This window comes from Clupea harengus, chromosome 25 (assembly GCF_900700415.2).
Source record: "Clupea harengus chromosome 25, Ch_v2.0.2, whole genome shotgun sequence".
In the NCBI taxonomy this organism is placed as follows: Eukaryota; Metazoa; Chordata; class Actinopteri; order Clupeiformes; family Clupeidae; genus Clupea; species Clupea harengus.
The window spans coordinates 11,785,951-11,811,341 of record NC_045176.1 but is presented as its reverse complement, the minus strand read 5'-3'; the positions used below and the strand labels follow the sequence as shown (position 1 = coordinate 11,811,341).

General features: G+C 44.9%; 2 protein-coding genes across 3 annotated transcripts in view; both read right to left on the bottom strand.

The window, feature by feature from the left end:
• LOC105898447 (tensin-3) overlaps window positions 1-5,496 on the bottom strand; it is a 39,407-nt gene extending 33,911 nt beyond the window's left edge. Inside the window, exon 1 of the mRNA XM_031563036.2 lies at window positions 4,991-5,496. The gene's annotated coding sequence lies outside the window, so the exon portion shown is untranslated. The remainder of the gene's footprint in view (window positions 1-4,990) is intronic.
• Window positions 5,497-7,011: 1,515 nt separating this feature from the next.
• dspa (desmoplakin a) lies at window positions 7,012-25,325 on the bottom strand. 2 transcript variants are annotated; one of them, XM_012826480.3, is made up of 24 exons: window positions 24,753-25,325; window positions 24,106-24,190; window positions 23,436-23,557; window positions 23,160-23,298; window positions 20,609-20,734; window positions 20,455-20,514; window positions 20,150-20,317; window positions 19,692-19,796; window positions 18,879-18,974; window positions 18,342-18,467; window positions 17,721-17,873; window positions 17,241-17,395; window positions 16,977-17,103; window positions 16,296-16,482; window positions 15,883-16,094; window positions 15,220-15,395; window positions 14,972-15,110; window positions 14,636-14,829; window positions 14,186-14,348; window positions 13,852-13,935; window positions 13,629-13,736; window positions 13,367-13,465; window positions 11,262-13,088; window positions 7,012-10,770 (listed from the first exon to the last, which is right to left on the bottom strand). In XM_012826480.3, exons 1-24 carry the CDS (start codon window positions 24,935-24,937, stop codon window positions 7,537-7,539), a joined length of 8,070 nt encoding a protein of 2,689 aa, XP_012681934.2. In that variant the 5' UTR covers window positions 24,938-25,325; the 3' UTR covers window positions 7,012-7,536. The 2 variants fall into 2 exon arrangements, with proteins under 2 accessions (XP_012681934.2, XP_031418837.1); XM_031562977.2 differs by having other exon boundaries at window positions 12,591-13,088; window positions 24,753-25,322.
• Between the last annotated feature and the right edge of the window lie 66 nt (window positions 25,326-25,391).

Sequence of the window (25,391 nt, the reverse complement as noted above, 5' to 3'; positions counted from 1 at the left end):
GAAACACCACAAAGGGATTCCATGTCAGGTGATTTGTTCAACAGATGTGTGATTTGACTGAACATCTGAATTCTCTTAAAGGGACGCTGAGCTTTGAAACCCCTGTGGCAAGAGAGATTTGCCAGAAATCTAAAGTTGGACCTTGAGTCGGCATCCTGTCTTTGAAATAGATTCAAGGATTAAAAATGGAACCCATGAAACTAACCTGGATAGAAAGATTTGTCCGTGTTTTCACTGACCACCCTGTGCACCTCATGCTTTCCCATCTCACTCACAGTCCCTCACTGCTGAAATACGGAGGGCCGACATGCCTGCACACGCTTCAGAAAAGTACCAACCTTTAATTTCCCCTCAGTACCTTTTGTTCTGGGTTTGGCACTGTGGCAGTTCACCAGAAAAGCCCCATGGTTGTGCCAAGCCTTTTAGCCGAGACCCACACAACAAAACACAACACAACACAACGTCACTGGTTTTCAGTGGAGCTGTACGGAAAGAGAGAGGAGGTGAGGCAGGAGAGACGTGCAGGAACAAGCCTGCCAGCGGGCAGCAGATGCCTGGGATTAAGGTGTGACTGCATCCACCCCTGTCTAGAGCTTCTTCGTGTCCCGCAGGCATGCTGTCTGATGGGACGGGAGCCTCAGCTAGGCATGGGGAGCTGGCGGCGGCACGCCCATCTACCCAGTGATGCCCAGAGAACAACAGCTCCAGGCTCTGAATCAGCCCGTTACAGTGAGGCTCAATGGGGCTCCACCCAAACATGCACTGTTAGCTGCACAACATGAATGAATAATAGTGGTTATGACTTTCATCACTCAATGTCATGAATGAATAAGTCACAGAAATGTAAGAAGTTTGTGGATGGTAACATTGTAAGACAAAAATTGGTTAGAGGTTAGTTTTCTGTGACATAGTTTACTGCAATAATGAAACCATATACCTTTTCAGTACAGTTCTTGTTGACCTGCTTCTGGTTCATAGCAGTGCACCTTGGGATTCTGTTTGATTCTGGTTTGGAGAGGTTGCTAGCCTTTTTGGAAGGAGTCCTGAGCTTTATTATTCCACATGGCTGAAAACCTGGCAGAGCACATTTCAATCAGTATGTGGCGGGCCGGGGGGCTGATTTGTCATTTCGAAGAAAAATAGAAATGGTTCATAAAATCCTTAAAAAACATGAGGGGCTTTTGGGGGTGCAGAAAAAAAGGCTGGCAGACAACATTTTGACTTCTTTCTTCGTCCTAACTTATTTTATATAGTAGTAAAAATGACAAATAACCCCACAGGTTTCTTTGTACATGGCATGTTTGCTTTGTTTTCTCATGCCGACTTGAATAAAAAAAAAACACCCATATTTTTCTAACATTTTTCTAAAAATTGAAATATCTGCTTTCTGTAGATATTCTATCTCTATTTTTACATTCATGTCAGATGTTTATTAAGGTAACTTTATCTCTGAGGTAGTGTCTGCTATTTTAAGAAGTCCATGATTGTTTTAAGTAAAGACTTTTTTTTTGTTTCCTGGTCCTAAGGTAAAATGAACTGTTACAAGCATCTGGTCACACTGCAAAACCTAGCCAAAGTAAATCAACCTTCACTTGACTCTCCTCTTTGATATAAATCACTTCTACTAGATTTGGGGTTACAGAGGTGTTTTGACTGGCGGCCTTTCCTCATTGCCTTGGAGACGTGTCAGCCTAGTCCATTTTGGGATTAGGCAGTGTAAACGGTGGTTATATTAGAGAAGATATTTCGGAATATGAGATGGGAAGGGGAGATTTTCCCTCCATTTCCTAGTCAAAAACATAACAAATAGAACATTCTTGAGATGCAGCCCTTGTTCCACCAGAGTCCCTAGATCCTATATCTGTGGTCGACCTCAACAGGAAGCCAGCACACAGACACACACACACACACACACACACACACACACACACACACACACACAAGAAACCTCAACTGTAAAGGAAATATCTCAACATTCAATATTTATATCACTCAGAAGAATAATTAGGGCAAAGTTAACCGATGGATGCCTTTTATGAGAGCCTGTGCTTCTGTGGTGAACATTAGTACTCATAGGGCTCAATGTGAAATCCAGCCACGGACAGCATGTCAGTGTAATGCTCTCACCACACAGCCCAAAGAGATTCATGGGCCTGACCTGCGAGTCTTCCACCCAGAATGACAGCAGCGGTGCCATAAACACATTATGTTACCTGAACATGAGCACTGTGGACTGATACATGCAGAGCAGCTGGGAAAGCATACAGCTAAGGTGCTGTTAATCTGCATGTACATCAATCATATTTTATTTGGCTGAGGGTTATTGAAAATCTCTTTGTGATAGCCATCCATCACTGGTGGTGAAAACGATATTTTTCAAATAATTATGAAGAACAACTGTCATAGCTGACAGAATGTTCTAGTCTTTGCGTGATTCTCTGCAGATCTCGGCAGAGGCTATAGACTTACATGAAAAACACATAGGAACTCTTTACGGACTAGACCACAGCGGATAGAGGAAGTCTTATGGACTTGAGGCTCTCAGCAGACATCTGTATCTGTATCTGCTGACAGATGGTGACCAAGTGTGGATCCAAAGCCACTGAACAGTGCCAGTGGACGGGCCCGGTTGTGGTCACAGCTCCAGCTCTGATGTTGATTGCATGTGCTGAGATAAAGCTTGTCACGCGAAGCACTTTTCAGAGGAAGAAGCCGCAGTTTGTTCTGTCTGTTTCCTGTTGGACTCTTTGAGTTTGGGCTGTGGCTTTTGACGCCCATTCAGGACCAGCGCGCCGAAATAAACAACACTGTGGAATCTGAAGGAATCAACCCAGGGAGGGGGTGGCTGCTATTTCAGGCCTGTTTATTTAGTCCCTCTGGAACCTTAACATGTATTTGTCTGCTGTTTTCATGGGACACGTAGGGGGCAGAAAGGAGGCACAGCGCAGAGGCACACCACCCTCCCCTGGCCGAAGGTTCCTGCAGGCCAAACAGGCTCCTAAAGCAGGGCCTAATTACTGCTTTTCTTTCCCAAGGTCGTAGAAGAATGCGTTCCAAAATGGATTACGTTTTGCTCCCTCTCTCTCTCTCTCTCTCTCTCTCTCTCTCTCTCTCTCTCTCTCTCTCTCTCTCTGCCTCTCTCTCTCGCTCGCCTCTATTCTAGCTCCCCATGGTTAATGGCTTGCACATGTTGGCTGGGTGGATGCCTGTTGCTTTGGTGACAAAGTGCTTTGGCACTTCAAACATTACTGACTCAAAGTAAAGCATTTGAGGCTGTATGCATTTTATTGTTATATCAGAGATTGACAAGGTGAATAACTACCACGTGTGCAGATTGTAGATTGTAAACTGAGATAATGTTGTAATTCCATGTATGCAGTCCATGTAACGTCATAATTCATATGTCTTCTCATTATGTTAAGACTTAATATACTGAAAAACACTATACACACAAAATCAGATTGCTACAGTCCCTATCACCACAGTGCTAAACTTCACAGTGCCATTGTATCTCAACTTATCAGACTTGCTGATGGCCAATGACACTACAGAGCAGTGAACTATGTAAATACAGACACAAAAAGAAGAGGGCGAGATGGAAGCACAAACAGGGAGATAGAGGCAGAAGACGGACACTAAAACAGAGAGAGAGAGAGAGAGAGAGAGAGAGAGAGAGAGAGAGAGAGAGAGAGATTGACCTGTTGATTTATTGTTTTGTGGGGGGTGATCTCTCTGTTGGATTCTGGGTTGTTGCAGGGACACATACTCCCAATATCCCGGCTGACGTGGGGCTTCCACAAGTTAGCTGCAGATCAGCTTGCCAAGCCACAGTGAGCGGCAGCGACACAATGATTTCTGACCAAAGTGCAATGTGCAGTCGCTGCTTTCTCTGCCTGCTGACTCATGTGGTGTCGAAGGCGTTTTAGTTTAATTACAGCTGAGAGAGTGGGGAGGGGGGGGGGGGATGAGACGCAGATAAATGGGATGACTTAGCATAGCTGTACCGCCACCAGGCAGCTTAGCAAAGCCGTACCACCAGGCAGCTTTGGGATGGCGCAGGTCAAGAGGCACAGAGGAAGAAGCTTCCACGTGTCATTGCAAATCCGAGCCCTCAGGCCAGTGAGCACTTCATTGCAGCTGTGTCAGAAAAGGAGAGATAACTCTCTCTCTCTCTCTCTCTCTCTCTCTCTCTCTCTCTCTCTCTCTCTCTCTCTCGCTCTCTCTCTCTCTTTGTCAGTCCCTATATGTATTTCGGGGGTAGAGAACGTCCTTGAGGACAGGGGTAGAGAACGTCCTCAACAAAGCTTTTTGGAAGAAGACAACTTTCTTTTTTACCAGAGCCCCGTACGCTTCACATTAGAATGGTGCACAGTGCACCTCACTTGAGCTGAGCCCATGGAGTCAGAGCCTACAGGGGAGGCAGACACAGTGGCTCTGGCCGTGAATGGGGCGAGCAGTCAAGCCGAGTGAGTGTGAATAACTGAGCAGGACTGCCTGCTTCATTCAAGGAAATCACAGGCTTCTTTCTCTCACACACACTCACACAGAAACACACACACTCACACAGAAACACACACACACACACACACACACACACACACACCACACACTCACTCATGCACACAAGTTTGAATGACTGCTCTCTTTCCCACTGGTGCCTGCCTGCTCAGCACACCATCCCCCATTTCAAGTCCACACACACACACACACACACACACACGCACGCACGCACAAACACACACCCACACACACACACACACACACACACACAAACATACACACACACACACATGGAAGGCACAGATCCAAATAAATGAAAGAGTGAAAAAATATCCTCTCTATCACTAGTTCCCCCTGTTCTCTCTCTGGATTCACTCAAACCATTCTCCTAGATTTATGAGGGAAAATTGACAAAGGACCCTTTGAAGTATTCAGTTAGGTCTGGCTAACTGAGAGAAAAAAAAATGAAAGAACTTCCATTGTATCTTACCTTTAAACAGGAGGCAGACTCTTGTTTAATAGGATTTCTCTTTGAGACTGAGTCTGTTTAGGCAACTGCAGTGAGGGGGTGGACCACGAGTCTGTTGCGGACCCTCAGAGGAGCCCACAGCAGACCTGGGCGCTCATCTTTGTGCAGGAATGCGGCCGAACGGGGCTGAGTGGAGATTCTGTGGCTCCGCTGCCGGTGTGTCAAAGGAAGGAAAGCTGGCTGCAGAGTTTAGTTTCCAGGGTCTGAGGATCTGTCTACTGCCTGCCTGGCTGCTAACACGCTGGGCTACAATTAAAACACTCTGCTCTGTTGAGCTTAAGCTCAACCCCCTTCAAAACATACTTCCTCAGTAACAGAGAGGGAGGGAGCGAGAGAGGGAGGGAGGTAGAGCTCTAGCAGCCACAAGTCCTGGCATGGGACGGTCCTCCCTTTGTGGGTCCTCCCTCTCTGCCCCTCCTTTCTCTCTCTCTCCCTCCCTCCCTCCCTCCCTCCCTTTACCCCCTTGTCTGCCTCAACTTTAACCACACACTCACACACACACACACACACACACACACACTCACACAAACACACACAGACCACACCACATACTAGGGAAAAGATGTAGGTGGTTCTGGAGGAGGAGTTAAGAAATAACAGGAAAGCACACCCCCTACACAACAGTGATATTTTAAGAATTCTCAAGAACCAGTCCATGAGACTTTTATTGTGCGAAGGCAGGATGAGGTTTATGTGTGCAAGCTAAAGCAAACATGGTGGCTCATGCCACAAACACCCATATTAAGCAACTGCGGAGATGCATGATTCTTACTGCCTTAATTACCTTTTTCATATTTAACTTCAGGAAGCAACTCTGTCATCAAGATTGGATTATGAAAGTATTCACACACTTATTGTCATATTATTTCATCTCCAGAACTGGAAGGCATGATTAACTCTGGGATCTACCTTTGTCTGCCTATCAGGTCTCAGATGAGTCTTATCAGTGTTTGGTGAATAGCTGACCTGGGACAGGGTGATGCCCCACATGATAAAGTGGAAAGGTTGGTTGAAAACTGCAATCACTTAACACTCTGATTGCGTGAGTTGGCCTGAGCCTCAGGGGGTTAAGACATCTGATCCTGACGGATCACCATTCTCAGAGTAAAACTCTGCCATTAGACAGAAACAGAAATGTCAAGGGGCTTGAAAATAAGCACGCATAGCCAAAAGCAAGCTACATCTCACACACTGAACTTGTTCTTCCTTGTTATTAGCCATTTAAAAACGAATGATGCAGTGCTTTGATAACCGTTGTTCTCTTGCACATTGCTGGTTTATTTAACTGTTTGCTGAAAGCTGTGGAATTTGCAGTTATATAATGTTACCTGGTGTGCAGCTGTCCTTGATTGCTTGCTGAAGGAGTGTCTTAGTTAATGATCCACCTTGAACAAATCCCTTTATTGTTTCACTAACACCAGGCACAGGCGTTCTTGTCTGTTGTCTGCTCAGTTATATCTAACGTGATGACAAGCGTTTGTGGATTCCAGCTTCTACTTTTTAATATTTTGATTTTCAGGCTTTTGTTAACGCCAGTATACTGAGAGTAATTCTGTGATTTTGAATTTGTCATTGAAATAGAGCATCCATATCACTGTCTTTAACTTGCATTAGCAGCCACAGATTGGGTTTTCATGCAGACCCATTCACACTGAATTGTGAGGAGGCTAGTGCCATCTAGAGGCCGTTTGCTTTCACTGGCTGAAGTGATTCACCCTGAGGATGAACACTATTGATATATTTTTAAAAGAGTTTGGAGTTTCACGTTTTAAGTGTGAGCAATAAAAGTAAGCCAAGTACATTGGTTGTTTTTTTCCTGATTTCTTAGTCTATGTACCTTTTTTCATTTCCAGGTTGTCTATTTCCAGAATGATTTCTAGTCTACTGTCTGTATTATGTTATAGACCACATAGCATAAAAGTGCAGTATCGGACCATAAAAAGTAACTAAAGACTCAAAAAACACAAGAACATTTCCATGGATAAAGTACTAATGTTTATAAATGTTATGCTCAAATACAAAACATCAAGAGCCTTTCATGGCATTTTTTTTTTATCTAAAGACAAACTTTGAGTCATCTACTATAAATGTTCCTTAAACAGTGTAAGACAAGAAAAAAGCAAAGCACAACAAATGATCTCAATGGCACTTCATAATTTTAATTTAGGCAAAACAATTTAAGATTACCAATCTTTCAGGAGTAAAATAATTTCTCATATAAATCTCTCAAATATCTGACTTCAGAAGAGAGTATAACTTTGCATTATAATATGAATGCTAACCAAAGATTACCACACACCATTAGTAAAGAAGTGATTAAAAAAAACAATACAACATACTGACAACATACTCTACTCTAACTGTGCCCTGGCCTGAGTCCTAACTACAGAAATGCCAAATGATTAACTGTAAAGGTCAGTAATATGAGTAAAAGTGTGACTCAGTGCCTCCTGTGCATTACAACTATACATCTGATGAATGAATCTCTCCCTCACTGCCTGTCTTTATTATGTCTGGGACCCAGAGCTGAATGTTTGGGAGGAGGTGGTGAAGCTGCTGTAATTGAATGCGGAGGAGTAGTCGACACTGCCTCTTCGAGAACCAGCACGGGAGCTGGTGCGTGAACCAGCCCTGGAGCCTGATCGGGAGCTGGGTCCAGAGGACACGTTGTAAGGGCTGCTTATGCCCTTGGTGGACATGGAAGAGGCCTGGAGCATCTTCATTCCCATGTTCTCCTCGACCATGCACTTATCCATGGCTTCTTTGTAGGAGATTTTCAGCTTGGTCTTGGGGCACGTGAGCATCTTGAGGTAGCTCTTGGTGTCTTGGAGCTTCTGTGCGTTGCGCCCGTCCAGCCATCCTCTACGGATGGCCTCCTCAATGCTGACCCGCTGGCCAGTAGCCGGCTCTAGCAGACCGCCTGTCAAGTACTGGAACTCCATGAACCTCTGACCGGCCTCATATGGAAGCCATTTCTCCTTCATAGCCTCTGCAGCTGACATTTTTCTTTTTGTCTTGACGTCCTCAAATCCGACATAGGCTTTCTGTGCTGGCTTTAACTTAGAAGCCATGTCTTCGTCGATAATGCCCTGGTGAACGGCATCCTGCAGCAAGAGCCTCTGACCAGTGGACGGGTTGATGATGCCTCCGGTGCAGACCTGAGCCTCCAGAAGCCTCTGGGCTGTGATAGTGTCAATGATACCACGGCGCTTTGCTTCGGGGATGGTGACCTTCTCCAAGGTTTCTGTGTCAAAAATGGCAGCCACGGGACTCTGGTCATCAAGCATCTCTGCTGGAGGGGAGAGGGTGATGGAGACACTGGCGAAGCGCTTTCGGATGGTTGGTGAGGATGGACCCAGATGGGTGGGGTCGCTGCATGTGACTACATCGTCCGCACTGCTGGAGACTATTGCGAGCTCTGAACTTTTGGTGTCTTTGGTGATGAGATCTGCTAACTGTGTAAGAGTCATCTCCCCTGAGTGGTACCGGTCAAGCGTGGCCTGGTCAATTATGCCCTTGTTCAGAACCTCCTGGACGTCGTACTGCATGCCTGTTTTGCGGTCCACCACGACCAATCGGATGCTGCCGTCTGATGCTGTAATGGTGATCTCTTCCCATTCACACTCTTGTTCAGATAGTTCCAGGAAGGTTTCATAGTCGATCAGCTCTCGGTGGTAGGCCTCCCGCACTGTCATCTCTTTGCCTGTGTCGGGGTCCACAATCACAACCCTTCTTTTGCGGAGTGTGTTCTTCTGCGTGGACTGCTGCTGCTTCTGCTTCTTCTTGTCTTTGAGTGGGAGGAGGAGGAGCCCAGTCTTGGGGTCTTTTATGCACCTCTCCTTCAGCTGCAGATATGTCAGATTCTCGTGACTGTTAGGGTCAAAAAAGCCTTTGGTGTCATCCCCTTCATAGCTCAGGATTTCGCTCATTTCTTGATTGAAGTAACCTCTCTTGTAGGCTACATCCACGTCAATGCGGTGGCTATGTAAAGGATCAATGATGCCGCCACTTGCAATCTGAGCTTCCAGCAGCCTGATACCATGGCCCTTCTCAATAAGATCTTTTTCAATGGCCTGGAAAAGTGAGATGGTCTTTCCTGAGTGTGGATCTTTGTATCCGGTGACGGCCCTCTCTGCAGAGAGCAGTTTGTCTTTGTATTCCTTGCCCACCAGGCCTCTCTTGTAGGCCTCATCCACAGTCAGAGACACGTTCTGGACTGGGTCTATCATGAATCCAGAGGCAGCCTGGGCCTCCAGAAGCTCCAGAGTGGTGCCTCGTCTCAGGAGCCCCTCTTTCATGGCCTGGTAAAAGGCCATAACTCGGTCATTGGCCTCATCGTAGATTCCTGCGATGCAGTCAGAGCCATGTAAGTAGGACTTCAGCTTGTCCTCTATATCTTTACTTGTGAGGGTTCCTTGGTTTAACTTAGTCACATCACTTTTATCCAGCAATTGGGCATCTACCAGATCACTGACTGAGACCTCTCCACGGAGACCTTTCACCGTCAGGGGTTTGTCTGTGGCAGGGAGCAGAAGTATTCCTGTGGCGGGTTCCATTCTGCACTTCTTCTTTAAGTCAGTGTAGGTGACCTTCTGCTGGGTGTCTGGGTCCAAGTAGCAGGGAGGTTTTTTGTTCAGGGCCCGGTAAAGCTCCTCATCAATCAGGTTACGGTCAAGGGCTGCGTCCTTGGGCAGGTAAACACTCAGCACTGGGTCCAGGATGCCACCAACTGATTCCTGTGCTTGAAGAAGACGCAAGGTTGTCTCCTTGTCAACGTGCCCTTTCTTGTAAGCCTGACCAACGGAAAGGAGTTTTCCAGAGAAGGGATCTTTGAACCCTGTGCTAGCTGCCTCAGCTGTGATCAACACATCTCTGTCCTCTGTGTCTACCACACCTCTGGAACATGCAGCATCTACCGACATTTTCTCATTGAACTTGGGATCCAAAATGTGGCCTGTTGCTGCCTGGGCTTCCAGAAGCATAATAGCACTTTCATTACTCAGCAAATTTCTGCCCCTGGCTTCAGTAAAAGGCATTCTGCCCTGGGAGCCTTGCACCATGCCGGCGATGACACCTGTGCCCTTGAGGCTGAGCTGAATGTCGACACTGACCTCAGACACGGTCTTCTGGCCTTTCAGCAGCTTGTCCAGTGTGGCCTTGTCAATGATTCCGCAATCGCACAGCTGATGCGCGCTGACCATGCGCCGCACACCGTCAAACACCAGCTTGGATGGGTCCACTGTCTTGGCCTTCTCGTCCGTCTGCGTTTGCTTGCAGGAGGCGTCCGGGCGCTGCTGTAGCTTTCTGATCTCCCTCTCCAAAGCCTCTCTTCTCTGGGTGAGCTCCACAATCTCCCTCTCAGAGCACTGCAGCTTGCCCTTGTAGCGGTCCTCCAGGCTCCTCAGCTCCAGCTTCAGCCTCTCAACATCGCTCAAAAGCGAACTCCGGTCTCTCTCTGCCTTGTCCTTCCCTGTAGAGCACTCTGTCACCTGTCTTTCCTTGATCTCATACTGACTCTTCCAGTAGTTGAAGTCCTTTGTCATTTTGTCCAGCTCATCCTGCAGGCGCTGCTTGAGCCGTAGTTCAGATTCCATAGACACCTTGATGCGGTTCAGCTCATTTTCAAGCTTCTGCAACTTCCCCTTATCTTGCTCCAGCATCTTGAGCTTAGCCAGCAGGCTATCTCTCTCCTGGCGAACTTCGTTGTAATGCGTTTGTGACTCGTGTATCAACATGGATGTCTGAAACACAAAAAGAGATAGACAAAGAAAAGTGAGAAAATCCCCATCACATTACATGTTTACAAATGGACGGTATCTAACTAAATCAGACCCCCCAGGATTTTTTGCAATCAAAATGAGAGACTTTGTGGTGGTGATTTCTAAACATTTGTGAAATGTTGCGATTTTTGTTCCTCTTTAAACCCCACTTAAACACCACACTAGAAAACAAATTAACACTGCAGAAAGAAGAAGGAAAACTGTTCCATGCATGACATGCAAGCTCTTATAAATGCAAACCAAGCAGAAAAAAAAGCAATGTGGAATTATTGTACAGTGACAGAAATGAATAAACATCAGGCTTGCTACAGCAGAGAACCATGCAGAAAAAAAACAACTTCAAGCAAGCAAGCAAGCAGCATGCAATTCATTAATTCATTCATTTTTTCAACAGAGTGAAAGCCCAGGTTCATTTTAGATTTGTCATTTCACGTGGAGGTCCGGAATAATACCTCCATGGCCTGGTTTTGGATTTTGGACATTTCCACCTTTAAGGCCTCTCTCTCTTTAGTTAGCTCATTGATGAGAGCCTGATGCTCCAGGGACATTTTAGTGCTGTTCTGCAACTGCAGCTGAAGGGCTGATATTTGAGAAGTCCTCTCGCTTTCGCTGGCATTCTTGCTCTGCTTCAGGTCATCTCTCTCCTGGCGTACGGAGCGGAGCTCTTCCTCCAGCCTCAGACGCTCCTTGGTTAACTTCTGTGTGAGGCTCTGGAGCTTCTCGATCTCCATAGTATTGTCATTGAGCACTCGGCTTTTCTCTTCGATGGTCTTGTACAGGGTTTCGTTGCGCTGGTTTGCCTCGCGGACTTTGGCCTGCTCTTGTAGCAGCTGCTGCTGCAGAGCCTTCAGCTCGGCAGTCAGTGTGTTCAGCTTGTCAGTGGCGGCCTTGTTCTCCCTCAGACTCTTGTCTAGAGCCTCCTGGAGCGCGCGGAGGTCTTGGCCGGCCCTCCTCTCTGAGGCGGAGTCCTCCTCCAGCCGCACTTTGAGGCTGTTGATGGTGGTGGTGTATTCTTTGCAGGACATATTCACTCTCTGGAGTTCAGTCTCCACACGCTTCCTGTTGGTGAACTCGTCCTGTTTACTCTTCTTCTCACTCTCCAGCTCGTTCTCCAGCTGGTCCACCACTGCCTGGAGGTCTGTGATGCGTATCTGCATCTGGGTGACATATTTGCCCAACTGGTCCTTCTCACTCTTCTGCTTCTCCAGCTGCACTCGGATCAGGCACAGCTCTTGGTCGGAGATCTCTAGCTTCTTGATGGTCTCCAGTGATGAGATGTTCCTGCTCTGCAGCTGCACCTGAGTTTGCTTCAGCGTGTGGCCTTCAGTCTCCAATGCTTTACGCCTTCTGGTCTCTTCCTCAAGGTTTTGTTCGAGCAACGTGATTTGATGGTTCTTCTCCTGAACATCCTTCAAGGCCTGCGCCAGGGAATCCTTGTATCTTTGTTCGTCCGATGTCCTCGTCTGCACCATAGTTTGGATCTGTATTTCCAGCTCCCTCCTCCTTCTCCCCTCCTCTGTGCCAGTGGACCTCTGCTGGTGGGCTTCGCCCTCAGCTTTTCGTCTGGCCTCTTCCATCTGGCTCAGAGACAACTGTAGTCTCCTGAGCTCTTCCTCCAAGTCTCTCTTCTCCCCAGACAGCTTGTCGCATCTCAGTCTGAGTCCACTGATATCCTCCTCCTTCTGCTGGGTGGTCTTGAGGATGTTGGTCTTGGTGACATGGATCTCGCTTTCATATGTTTTCTTAACGGTACTTATCTCCTGGTTGCACTGGGTTCTTACCTTTGAGGTCTCAGACTCGGCCGCCTTCCTCTGCGCAGACTCCTCTTCCAGCTGCCTCTTCAGCCGCTCGATCTCACGCTCCTTGTCCTTCACCGCTTTCTCAAAGTCGATCTTGGCCCAGTTGAGCTCTTCCAGCTCCTTCTGCCTTTTTCGGATGGTGACCTCATACTCCTCCTGCTGGCTGGTGTAGCGCTCCTCGGCTAGCCTCCTCTTGCGTTTCTCCTCATCAATCTGGTAGGTGAGGCGAGTAAGCTGATCGTTCAGCTCCCTCACTTGCAGGGAGGTGCTGTCGAGACTCTCCTTGGTAGCGTTGCACTGCCGGGTAACATCTCTCTTCACTTCCTCTACGGTGATGAGCTGTTCTTTGGACTGGTTGAGCTCTATGTGAAAGCGGGAGAGACTGTCCTGTAGGGATTGATTTGTTTGGGCTTTGTCTTGAAGGTCATCCTTTAGGCGTTTCAGTTCCTCTTCCAAGAAGTCAATTTTAGTGTTTCTCATCTGGTGTTGGAAAAGGAAAATAAATAAAAAAAACATGAGATTGCATTTCCTTATGTTTTTATCATAGAAGCATATGCTTTTGTCAGTTTTGTTAATGCACATATTTGCATTCATTTCTAATTAGGACATCAAAAAAAGACTGCCTTTTCAGTTTCTAGCATTACAATTACATGTTGAACATGAACAACAATACTGTGAAGAATCACACAACAATTTCCAATGATAGGTGATCTGCATATTAATTACACGGCCACATTATTTTCTCTAATATTCCACACCTTAAGTTCCTCCATGTTTTTCAGCAGTTCTCCAAGGTACTTGTGGTAGTCAACCGAGCGTGTCAGGAGTTCAATGTAGCGAGACTGCAGATCTGCTGCCTGTGGGGATGAAGGTGGGAAGTCAGACAGCCAGTCAGCCATACACATGCAGGAACTGAGCTTATCACCTAATTTGGGGGTCATAATTAAGTGTGTCTGTGTGTGTGTGTCTAGTGTGTAAATGTCTCTAGTCACTCTACTTCACAGTCATACAGGACCATACCTCTTCTCTGATGATCACAGTTGGAGAGTGCAGCATGGTTCTCTTGATGGGGATGTTAAGGAGTGTCTCCAGTCCAGCACTATAAGAGGCCAGCTGCATTTCATAATCCTGAAAAACAAAGAAACACATTCACATAATGTATGAAACACATTTTAAATATCACTACAATGCTGATGTTTTTTTTTAAATGAGAGGGTAAGGAAAACTCCATTCAAGTCTTTACCTTGATGGAGGAGGCACACGTGTCTGCGTCTTTCTGGACATTTTCAACCTTCTCCTTTTTTCCCTTGATTTCACCGTGCAGCACCTGTAAAACCACCACACACGTCAACCAATTAGAACCGTATCAATCAGTAGTCCTGCTGCTCAGTCGAGCACAAACATATGTAGTATGAACCCTAAACACAACCAAGGTTCAATTAATTTCTACATTAGTTACGGTACGTTATTCACTTTGCCTCCCATAACATCTGTAAAACAGCAGTGTGGCTGAGAGCTGGAGACCTGATGGTAAGTATGGTCACCACAGGTCTTGTTGTCAGGTCGTAGAAGCCCACCTTGTGCTGGCTGAGGTGGTCCATGAGGGCCGGCACATCTCTGAACTTGGCGGCCTGCAGGGTATCCAGGCGCTGGCGCGCGTCCTCAGTCCACTGGGTGAGCTGGTCACTGGTCTGCTGGTAGTGCTTCAGCTGCTTCTCCTGTTTATCCAGGTCCCACATACTGGAGAAGGGTAGGGCAGTGGAGAATTAGTAAGGAAATGACTGGACTGGGCTGAGATTTTTTTATAAGTAATTCTAAAATAACTTTTATATGCATATTTATTAATTTTTTTTATTTATTTCTTTATTTTATTTTTCAATGTATTAACTCTTCATTGTACCCTCGGCACCATTGTAAATGAGGGTCTTATTCCTCAATGTGTTTTCCGAGGCTTAAATAAATAAATCAATCAATCAATGTGTGTGTGTGTGTGTGTGTGTGTGTGTGTGTGTATTGAGAGCCCTCACCGGCTATCAATCTGTGCCTGGATGCGACGCCAGCGGTCCGTCATCTGTCCTACTAGATCTGAGTACTTGGACAGATCTACATCACACTGGTGGAAGGAGTGGTCAATCTGCCCATTCCAGTGAATTGCCTTTCCAAGCTCGGACTCCATAGCATTCAACACTTCCTTCTTCTGGTCCAATTCAGACTTCATTTCCTGCAAGACACAAATTAAAGATATTAAAGTTCTTATTCCACTGTCCCTATTCGAGGAACTTTCCCTGTATTTGTTCGTAGATTGGGCAGATGAATACATGTACTGATTGATATTTAAGTGGATACTCGAGTTGACTCCTTACCTTAAGGGTGGCGCAGTACTCCTCATTTTCATTCAGGTCCAGGGAGGACGTGTCTTTCTCAGTCAGACGGGCTTCGTGCACCTTGATGATATCCTCACCCTGGACCAGGCTTTGGAACAAGGCCCTCAGGGCAGTCAGCCTGCAGAACAAACACAAACAAGTGAGTGAATTATTCCTATCATTCATGGTCATAATACGTATGTGATATATTGTGTGTATAGAGATTCACAGACTGCAATGGTACGCACCTTTGTAGGTATGCCGTGGAGAAGCCCTGCAGACTGCCCAGTTTCTGGTTGATGATGTCCAGCTCACAGCGCAGGTACTTGGCCTGCTCGGGGTCAGCCCCTTGCAGCTGGTGCAGAATTCTCTCCCGGAGTTTCAGGTATTCATCACGGATGCCGTCCAAATCATGGTGAACACCCTGTCCGTGTGGCAAGAGAGCTCCACTTTACCCCAAAATGCCTCCAAGTTTACATATTAAATTACTGGACAAACTCCTAATGTGGTTTATGCTCATAATTAGGACAGCATGTACAGAGTAAACAAATAAAGATAAAAAACAACCCTGTGTTAACGCTATGAGAGGAGCTGGCATGTGGACCCAGGCCAAGCCTGCTGAGGTATGAGTGGCTACCTGGGCTGTGTGTGTCGTGTTGACGTTGCTCAATAAAGGATAGTAAACGAATCTCAATTCAAATAAGCTTGATCAAATGCATAAATACATGTTGTACGTATCTATGAATGGAGGTGTACGCTTGTAGCTCAACTGGTCGAACAAGGCCACAACAAATCAAATGTGAGGGGTTTGTTACCTAGGGAGCAGCCATACTGATGAATCTGTATCCGCACTGTAAGTGGCTTGGGATAAAAAGTGGCTGCTAAATGAATGAGTGTAAATGTGAATGTACCTGGAGGAGGAGCAGGCGCTGGGAGCAGTCCTGGACGCTGTTCTCCTTCAGGGGCACGTGCAGCTGGCGGGTGAGGCCCTGCTCTGCCGCCTCCAGACGCCGACGCAGCGTGTTCAGCTCCGAGAGCAGGCTCACGCTCAGCACCGAGACCACTGGCCGTGGCGCGGGTGTCTCCACCACTGTCACCACCTCCTTCTTCACCTGGGAGGTGTCTGTGAAAGACCGAGACAAACAGAGGTTCTTATTACATCATCACCTCCCCAGGCAAAACACAAAGTTGCTTGGATAAAATCATCTGCTAATCGACTTACATGCAAATGTCACACTACCCTACGTTCCTAATGCCAAAATATTTCAATATTGAAGTACTCCTATTTATGCTCTTATAATTAAAGTACACACTAAATGCTTACTTTGGGAAGCGTTCTGGACCACCAGTTTGTCGTAGTGAGTCTGGGCATCACTGTACTTCGACTCTATCTCGCGCTTGTCCTTGTCGCCAAACATCTCAGAGCCGTGACTGTTGCGCAGGAACTCCTGGTAGTGGGTCTCCAGACGCTTTATGATACTGCGGTACTCCTCTGGTCGCATTTTTGACAACTAAGACACAGAGAGAGAGAGAGAGAGAGAGAGAGAGAGAGAGAGAGAAAGAGAGAGAGAAAGAGAGAGAGAGAGAGAGAGAGGGAGGAACAATGATACTCAGGTGAGTCTTATTATGCTCCTGTAGCAAGGTGCTAACAACAGCAAAGTCATGGGTTAGATACCCAGGGAGGAAATATACTGATTGAAGTGTATACACCTGCACTGTACTGCGAAACAAGTAAATGTAATTTAAATATTGGTGACCGTGGTTTATGTACAACCCCGAACAACCACTAGAGAGCAGTAGACACTAGGCTGCCACTGTCTTGAGTGCACTCCAGAAGGAGATAAAGTGTTCCCTAAGAGTCCTGTTCTGTGAATTCCCCTAGCAAGTGATTATTACATAACAGTATCAAAGCTCAGGGTTAGGCAAGGTTCCAGAGGACCACTCCCATTTGTGGTTACAATGTATGGTGCTGGCATGAGATCGTTGGCCCCCTGTAAGCACTTACCACAGTGAGGGTGAGGGAGTTGATGTGATTTATATCTTTCACGCAGTACTGCCAGGATATGAGACTCTTGATATTAATGTACAGCTGGCTCCAGATGTTCGAGATGGCCTCGTAGTACTGCTCATTTCTATTGCACAGAAAAAAAAGCGAGCTGATCATTAATCTCTTTAAACATTCCAGTGACTGAGACTATTTTAACAACTGAGTGTGGGCCTGTGCGTGCCTGTGTGACAGAAAGCGTGTGTGTGTGTGCTAATGGCTCACTTGTTGGCCACGTCGATGCTGAGCGGGTTCGGGGGTGGAACGATGAGGCACACAGAGGGAATCATCATCTCCAGACCCCCCGGTCCGGTCACCAGCCACTTGCTGCGCTGCGAGTTATCCTTCATGATGGCCTCGTTTCCCTTGAGGATGCCCTTCTGTGGAGCACACAGGGCAGGGGGAAGTCAGAACACATCGGCCAGGTACAGACACAGAAGGGATTGTACATTCTTGAATAATGACAAATCAACAGAAAAAAAAACAAACATTACACTGCATTGCAACATAATATCAGCTATTTTTCCATTGTTGTGTGAAAATCGATATACTTATTGTTTCTTTCTGGATAGGTTCATAAGAGTGTATATATGTGCACTGTTGTGTATGTGTGTCTTTCTGTCTGTCTCTGTGTGTCTCTGTGTGTGTGTGTGTGTGTGTGTGTGTGTGTGTGTGTGTGTGTGTGTGTGTGTGTGTGTGCCTAACCTGGTCCTGTTTGAAGTCACACAGAGCCTCCACTATCACTGGGCTGTTGCTCTTCTCCTCTGGGTTGCGAGGCTTCAGGCGGATGATGCCCTTTGACTTGTTGACCAGTGTATGGACTTGCCTCTTATGCTCCGAGAGCCGCTCTTTTTCTTTCTGTGGATTAAGTACACTTCCATCAGTGTGCAGTTCACACCCACACGCTTAGCACCCACTAGTCGTGACTCAAGTCTGAGTCTGTTGCTTCTAGACATCATTCTTCAGACAGTAGAGAGCATAGAAGAAAGAGGAAAATGCCATCTATTGAAGCGCGATTAAATGTTAAATCCTCTTTGTAACTTTTCCTTTTTCCTAAGCATACTACACACATGGATGAACCCTGGCTATCAAGGGCTGCATGGTATTTAATAATAACAATCATAATCAATATAATAATAAATCATAATCAATCAATAATTAATAATGCACCTCTAGGTCTGCATGGTTATTCAATAATAACAATCAATATAATAATAAATCATAATCAATCAATAATTAATAATGCACCTCTAGGTCTGCATGGTTATTCAATAATAACAATCAATATAATAATAAATCATAATCAATCAATAATTAATAACGCACCTCCAGGTGGCGCAGCAGATCGTTGAGCGTCTCCAGGGGAGTGGATCTGTCGCAGGAGAATCTTTTTCGGATGGAGTCGTGCTCCTTCTGCAGCTTGACGTAGGTCTCGCCGGCCTCCTTGAAGAACTAAATGGGAGAGAAATGGGAGTTTGAAGGTTTATAGCTGAACTCTGGCCCAGGTTCAGTTAAACGCCCCGGGAGCAAAGAGAAATACTAGTTGTGTGATTACAGAAAACCACTGTAATCACACTGTTTATATCGTACGAGGTTACAAATATATGAACATAAAACTGCCTTGCTCTACCTCTCTGTGGTATGTATAGCATTGGCACAAACAGACGCAAACACTACATTTACATTAAGTCATTTGACAAGAAGCGTTTAAAGTTGCTTACTGAAATATGTTTCATTTCATGGGAGAAAAGAGAGGGATAGGAATACGAATAATACAAAGGTTTAATCACTCGTGGTGTACTGCAGTTTCCCCTCAGGATTAAGAAAAACATATCCATATTGGCCAGCGGGGGAAGCCCTTACCTGGCTGTAGGCAGCATTCTCCTTCAGGTGGACATGGAGACACTTGGTGATTTGCAGGAGCCAGCTCCACTGGGTCTGCAGGGTGTCCATGTAAGCCTGTGGCAGTGAAGAGTACAAATAGATTCCCACAGTGGAGCAACAAACAAACACACAAACAAACACACACACAACACAGGTGTTAATGAGTTTGCATGAGGAACAGAAATACCCTTTGACTATGAAAACATGTGTGCTTGATTTGCATGTGCTATCCACCACTACATGTGAAGCAATAAACAACATGTGAAGCAGAAGAAAAAAAAAAACATAATGATTTCATTTGGTAGTGACTTGTGTAGCAAGTTGTTTTTGCTCTTGCAACCCAAATGTAATGAAGGAATGATAAAAAACCATGTTCAGAGTATTACCATTTAACAATTCCTGTTTTCAGGGCCCATAAAATGGTGAACGAATACATAAAGCACTATCAAACCGAGAATCAAGATGCATAGAAAGACACAAAATAAGTCATAAGCAAGAAGAAACATAGAAGTATGAATAATTAGAGGAAGCACAGAAGAAGTATTTACATTTTCATTATTGTAGCCGTATTGTAGGTCTAGAAGTATTTGAATATTCTCACAACAAAAAAGACTTACTGTACCTTTAAGCGTCTGTCCCTTTCCTCAAACCATATGGCATCAATTAATCAAAGATAGCATATTGCTCAAGCAAGCCTGACATGATCCCCAATCCAACACAAGACATGTAAACAATTCCCACAGTCTAATGTTGAGACAAACTCGAAGCTGGGGTTCAAGAATGAGACATCACCTCTATCTTATCAGAGGCCGGATGGTTGTTTTTCAGTAGGATGTCCACTTTGTGCTTTAGTTTGTTCAAATCCTTCTCTTTCACCTCAAGTTCACTCATAAGTCTCTGATGAAAGAAAAGGAAAAGGATCAATTTATCTGTATTTGTATTTAGAGGGATAGCAATCAGGGCACTTAGCATTGCTAGCATCTCTACCAGTTGGCTTCCTTGGAACATGGCATGACATTTAAGCTAAAGAGACAAAACCCTTGAAGAGTACAAGATAATGAGTAAAATGAAAATGAATCCGATTACTGTCAGTAAATACAACCTCAGACAAGCCTCCTCTATAGTATCAAACAAGCTAACCAGCTACTCCAATTAAAGTTGACACTTTTTTTAACCTATATTTGCAAAGGATATTTTTAACATAGTTTCGCATTTGATACACCAGGCAAACTTCACACAAGGTCACTTACAGAGTAGCTTTCCTGTTTGTTGGGAATGTAGACGTCGATGTTCTTGTTACCCCAGTCGAACACCAGCTCTTCCTCCTCGTGCTCGTTCACCCACATGATGGCTCTGGAGATCTCCTGAATGATGCCCTGAAGATCCCTCAGATGAGTTGTGCGGCTGTGTGACATTTTCTGTAGTCCAAAAGATTTTCAGAGACAGACAGATCTGTTCAGTGGTACTCTTCAAAGACTGACACAAACAAGTATATAAAAAAACTAGCTATTTTCCTAAAACTCAAAAAAAAAAAAAATGGCTTAAATTCTCTCACCTGTAAAGTCTCCCATTCCTGGTCCAGGGCATGCAGGGAAGATTTATCTCCCTTTGAAGTCTGGGGAAGTAACAAAGATTCATTCAGTCAGGCAACTTAGACAGTCTCTCTTTGTGTGTCTCTGTATTTCTGTGTGTAAGGATAGTCGACTCACCAGCTCGCTGCGCGCTCTGTCCACCTCCATGCTGTGTTGCAGGGAGCTGTGGTACTTGTTATGCTTCGACATCTGCTGCTCAATAGCTTCTGCGTCATCACCGAATGGAGCCTTCTCAATCAGCCGCTAAGGCAGAGACAAGAAAGTTGGAATATTAGCCATGGGCCTGGAATCACAACTTTTCAATGTTGTAAGTACTTCTCGAAGTTAGGTTAAGGTTAAAATGTAAAGGCTTTCCTGTATTCCCAGAATGTCCATCCCGTGTATTCTCATATTCATTACTTTTATCCTTCTTGAAATCTACCAGTGAAAATGCCTTTGAATTGGTGTGATTTTCTTCCTCTGGGCATAAGACAATTAAGATAAACTGAAAATGCAATCGAAAGTTAAGCCCGTTTTGTTGACTCAGAGTACAGACATCACTGCCATTACCAACATAACCAAAAAACAGCATCAGTCTTGATAGTCTTAGAAGCCTGGGACAGGCCCCACTCTGTTTACCCTGTGTCTCGGCAGCCTTGGCCTCTAGGTGGCAGCAGGTAATGTTTAACTCCTGACCAGCAGAGAGCCACCCCCTCTGGGGAAAACTATTCCAACTATTCTCCTCTGCTGAGCTTCAGCTTTGCAGCACTGATAAGAGGCCATAACCACATCCAGCCGCCTCCCTCTGGGCAGGTCAGCCTGAGCCTGTATTCCTACTTTCTCCTCTGCCTGCAGCAAGGCACCACACCCTGGTGTGTTTGCTTTACTACTCATTGCCCTGGAGCCCTAGCTTACTAGCTTACTTGAGTTCACAATTAGCAAGTGGCTGTGGTAAATATTGTGAATGGCAGGGCACTGTCCTCTGGGTAAAAGAGCTCGAGGGTACAGTGTAACAGCATCGGGTAAGGCTGAGCCCGATAAACAGGAGAGATAGCTAGCAGTTTCAGATAAGGCTTTGACAGAAAGAAAGGCGATCCTGGGAAACTAGCGCTCTGCCAGGCTGCTGACATTTGCATTATTCATGGGAAGGAGGAAGAGAAACGATACACTATATGACAGAGTGGAGAGAGTAAATGAAAAGAGAGATGGGGAGAAAGAGAGAAAAGGGGGGGGGTGCAGAGAAAGAGAGGTAGAGTACGTTGCTGCCTGACAAAATATGAGGGACAAGAAGTAAACCTGTCCTGTAGTTATGTTTTCTAGTGTTTACTTAATATTTCTTCTCTTCTTTTTCTAGCCATCAGAGTTCCTCATCCTTGTTCCATTGTTCGTATGTGAGTGATATGTGGTTGGTTGAGAGTTTGGGATGGGCAGAGACAAATGACAAAGTAACCTCATATTTGGAAGGATGGGAACAGAGCCTTGGGGCAAATGAGGAGCAGAAAATAAAAGAATCTGCTTTGGAAGAGGAAGGGTGAGAGAGTGTTGACAGAGAGGTTAAGTAAGGACTTGTGAAAGGATATGATTGAGTGTGTGGAGAAAATGGGTGAGGCCCACAGCTATGCAGGGTGTGTTGTCACTGGAAGGGTGTGTGCAAACGCCCACCATTGACATTTACTTTTGATCAACGAGTTGATTTTTTTTATATCTTTTTATCTGCTATTTCCTTTCCCTCCCTCCTTCACTCCCTCTCTATCTCTCTAAATCAGTTTCTGGTTCTTGTTACAGCTTGTCACAATATGATGCATCACAATGTAGAAATACTCTCTTTTTTCCTGAAACATTCACTCTCACACACACACACACACACACACACACACACACACACACTGAGGTGAACCGGTTTGGTTTGATGAGGTTGCAGCATTGTCTGGGAGAGCAAGTTCCATTGAAATGTAGTCATGCAGTGGCTGGGTCTGCGGCCCCTTCCCACTGGGGTGAGAGTGAAGTAAGAGGGAGTAGGGTTTCTCAGAAGAGAGGGAGTAACCCAGGCCATGACACAAACCACACTCACAGTTTAACTCACTCAAGCTCAGCTTCTAGGTCAGCACTTTACAGCAAGCAACCAAATGCAAACACGGTCTACAGGGGCAAGTATTCGTATGAATTTTTCACCCGATCCTTTGGTCATCTCCTGAAACCTCCATTTTGCGGTTGTTTTTTTTTCTTTTCTTTTGTCAAACAATTGTGGATGAGTGGAGATGTTGATATGTCTCAGATGTCACTCTTTTTGAGAGGTTCAAGTGTTTGAACTGGCCACAAATGCTGATGAACCACAGTAATCAAACAATTCCAAAAATACCACATCTGATCGGACAACCAAAAATAGCCGACCGCTTCAACTTATGAAACAGCTCTTTAGGTAACACACAACAGTCAACTATTACCGGCTGCTGAGATGTTTTATTTATAATACTTAGAGAAGCAATATTGCTTTATACACTTTGGGTATGGAGATAATACACATACAGGCTGAAATAGCCTTTCTGAGGACTAGTCCCGTTCATTGGGGACGAAATGATGAATGAATAAAGAATCATCTGTATTGTACAACATATTCAAAATGGCTCTGAAGAAACAACAAACTATAACAAATATAAATAGTTAAATACTAGCTGAATTGGATGTTTACCTTCTGCTGGTTGATCCATCCTATGGCATCATTGAAGTTCTTGCTAGGTTCATCCCAGCCAATGCTTCCACGGTTCTTCCTCTGAGTGGTTCCACTGTAATTTTGGATCTCTGACATCATCTTCTGGACTGCAAAAATACTGAAGATGAAAGGGTATATGGTAAGAGTTCTTCTATTCTCTCTCTCTTACACACAACAACAACAATAATGTACATGAAACTCAAGCACATTTACATCAACAGACACAGATATATTTGTATATGTACACATTCTCACCTCATTCGGACATTCTCATTGGGCTGACCCATAGATTGCAGCTCCATGGCTATGGCCCTGAGTTGATCGATACATTCATTGGCCATGGCCATTAATCTGTTCGCCTCCGGTGATGACCCCTCCTGTAGCACAACCACACAGCCACCTTATGACCTTACTAGACCACACCGACACATATTCAGCACTCAACTCTGAGTGTAACCTCTCTGGGAGAAGAGGAGAACTCAGTTCCCCTGCATGCTGTCATAACATGTGTATAGAAACTACTCCACTCTTCCCCTGACAGTCAGAGGTCACCTCTGTGGAACTGCGTGAATCAGATATAATCTCCCATGCAACAGGACTATGAAACATCACAGAAAACTCAAATAAACAAGCCACATAACTACCTTGTAACAATGGCAAACACACAATATGGCAACAGGCATGAAGATATATGTATATCTATGAAGATATGTCTACAGTCCAGCCAAGTTCAATTACTTACTCCAAATATAATATTATGCATTTGACATTTCATTCTCTGAAATAAAATAATGTTGCTTGGCTTTTGCCTGTGGTGAAATGGGTTCACTACAGGTTATGGATGTGTCATAAGTTATGAATGTGTCATCTAAACCCAGACACAGAACATGACAAGCCTAATAGAATAGATTTGTGCATCACTTACAGTTTGAAAGATGTTATTAGCTCTCTCCAAGGCCTCTACACACTGTGAATGTAGATACTGAGCCTTCCTTTGCAATTGATATGCTCTAAATATAAACAAACCCAATTTTCAATCAGTTACCAACAGACATGAAATTAATATTTATTCAAAGCACACATGGGTATGACATGAATATGTATTTGAAGCACACATAACTGCATGTTCATGTTCAAATAATTTCAATTTTGCTCACTGTAATATGAAAACAGTGGGTTAAAGTCCCAGATACGTAGGTAACGTTATGCTATGTACGATAAATCGTCAGTTTTGTAATAATTCATTTTGCGCTTCAGTCAAGTAGGTTAAATGTATGTGTAAGAACATGAATGCCACTGACTTTTAACGGCAGCTAGTTTAGCTCAACAAAACAAACCCCATCCCACTCGACAGCAACAGGCCATTTTTTCACCAATGCCATTTACAGGCTAGACTAATTCCATGGCAAAACACAAAATATCCAGACCAGAAGTTTTACAGTGTTTCCAAAGAGCTTAGACAATGTTTTTGATGTATCAAAATATGGAAAGAGACTTGCTCAAAGTTTTTTTAAAGGATGCCTAGAATTTGCATTGTTGGACAAGGGAAACCACACTTTCGAGAACGCTTACCCTCCTTGTCCTCCACCTCCTCCACCACCACCAGCCAAGGAGTTTTTCGAAGTATGGTATTCCACATACTCGGTTTGATGTCCATTTCCACCAACGAAGTTATAACCTCCGGAAAGATCTGTTCTTGAATTAATTCTCCGTCCGAGAGTATTAATTCTGGGATTGGACCCGCCGTAAGCACTCATTTTGTAAAAATTCAGCACCTGTTAGAAGAGTCCTAGCTCCCGACAATTCAACTGACGTCTGTTTGTCTGGTCTCACCTCTTGGTATCGAACTACGCAGACTGTTGCTGAATTACGGAAGAGTCCGTATTTGGTCACAAGACCACACCTAGCGGTGTTCCAAAGGAAGACAACGCCGTGAGCCCGTCCCTGTTTTTCCTTGCCGTGAACAAGTAAAATTTCTCACGTTTAAGAGAAATTCTCTGTGGTCAAGGTGTCATGGTTGACACAATTAGCCTACATATTAAAGTGATATTACAAATCTTTTTTACTTGAATTTGCAGCAGGATATAACGTTTTTAAAAGCAAAGTAGCGGTACAACTACGTCTAGTCATACCTTAACTTTCTGAACCTTGTTCTATAGGGTGTGTCTTAATGAGTTGACACACACACAGTCACACACACACACACACACA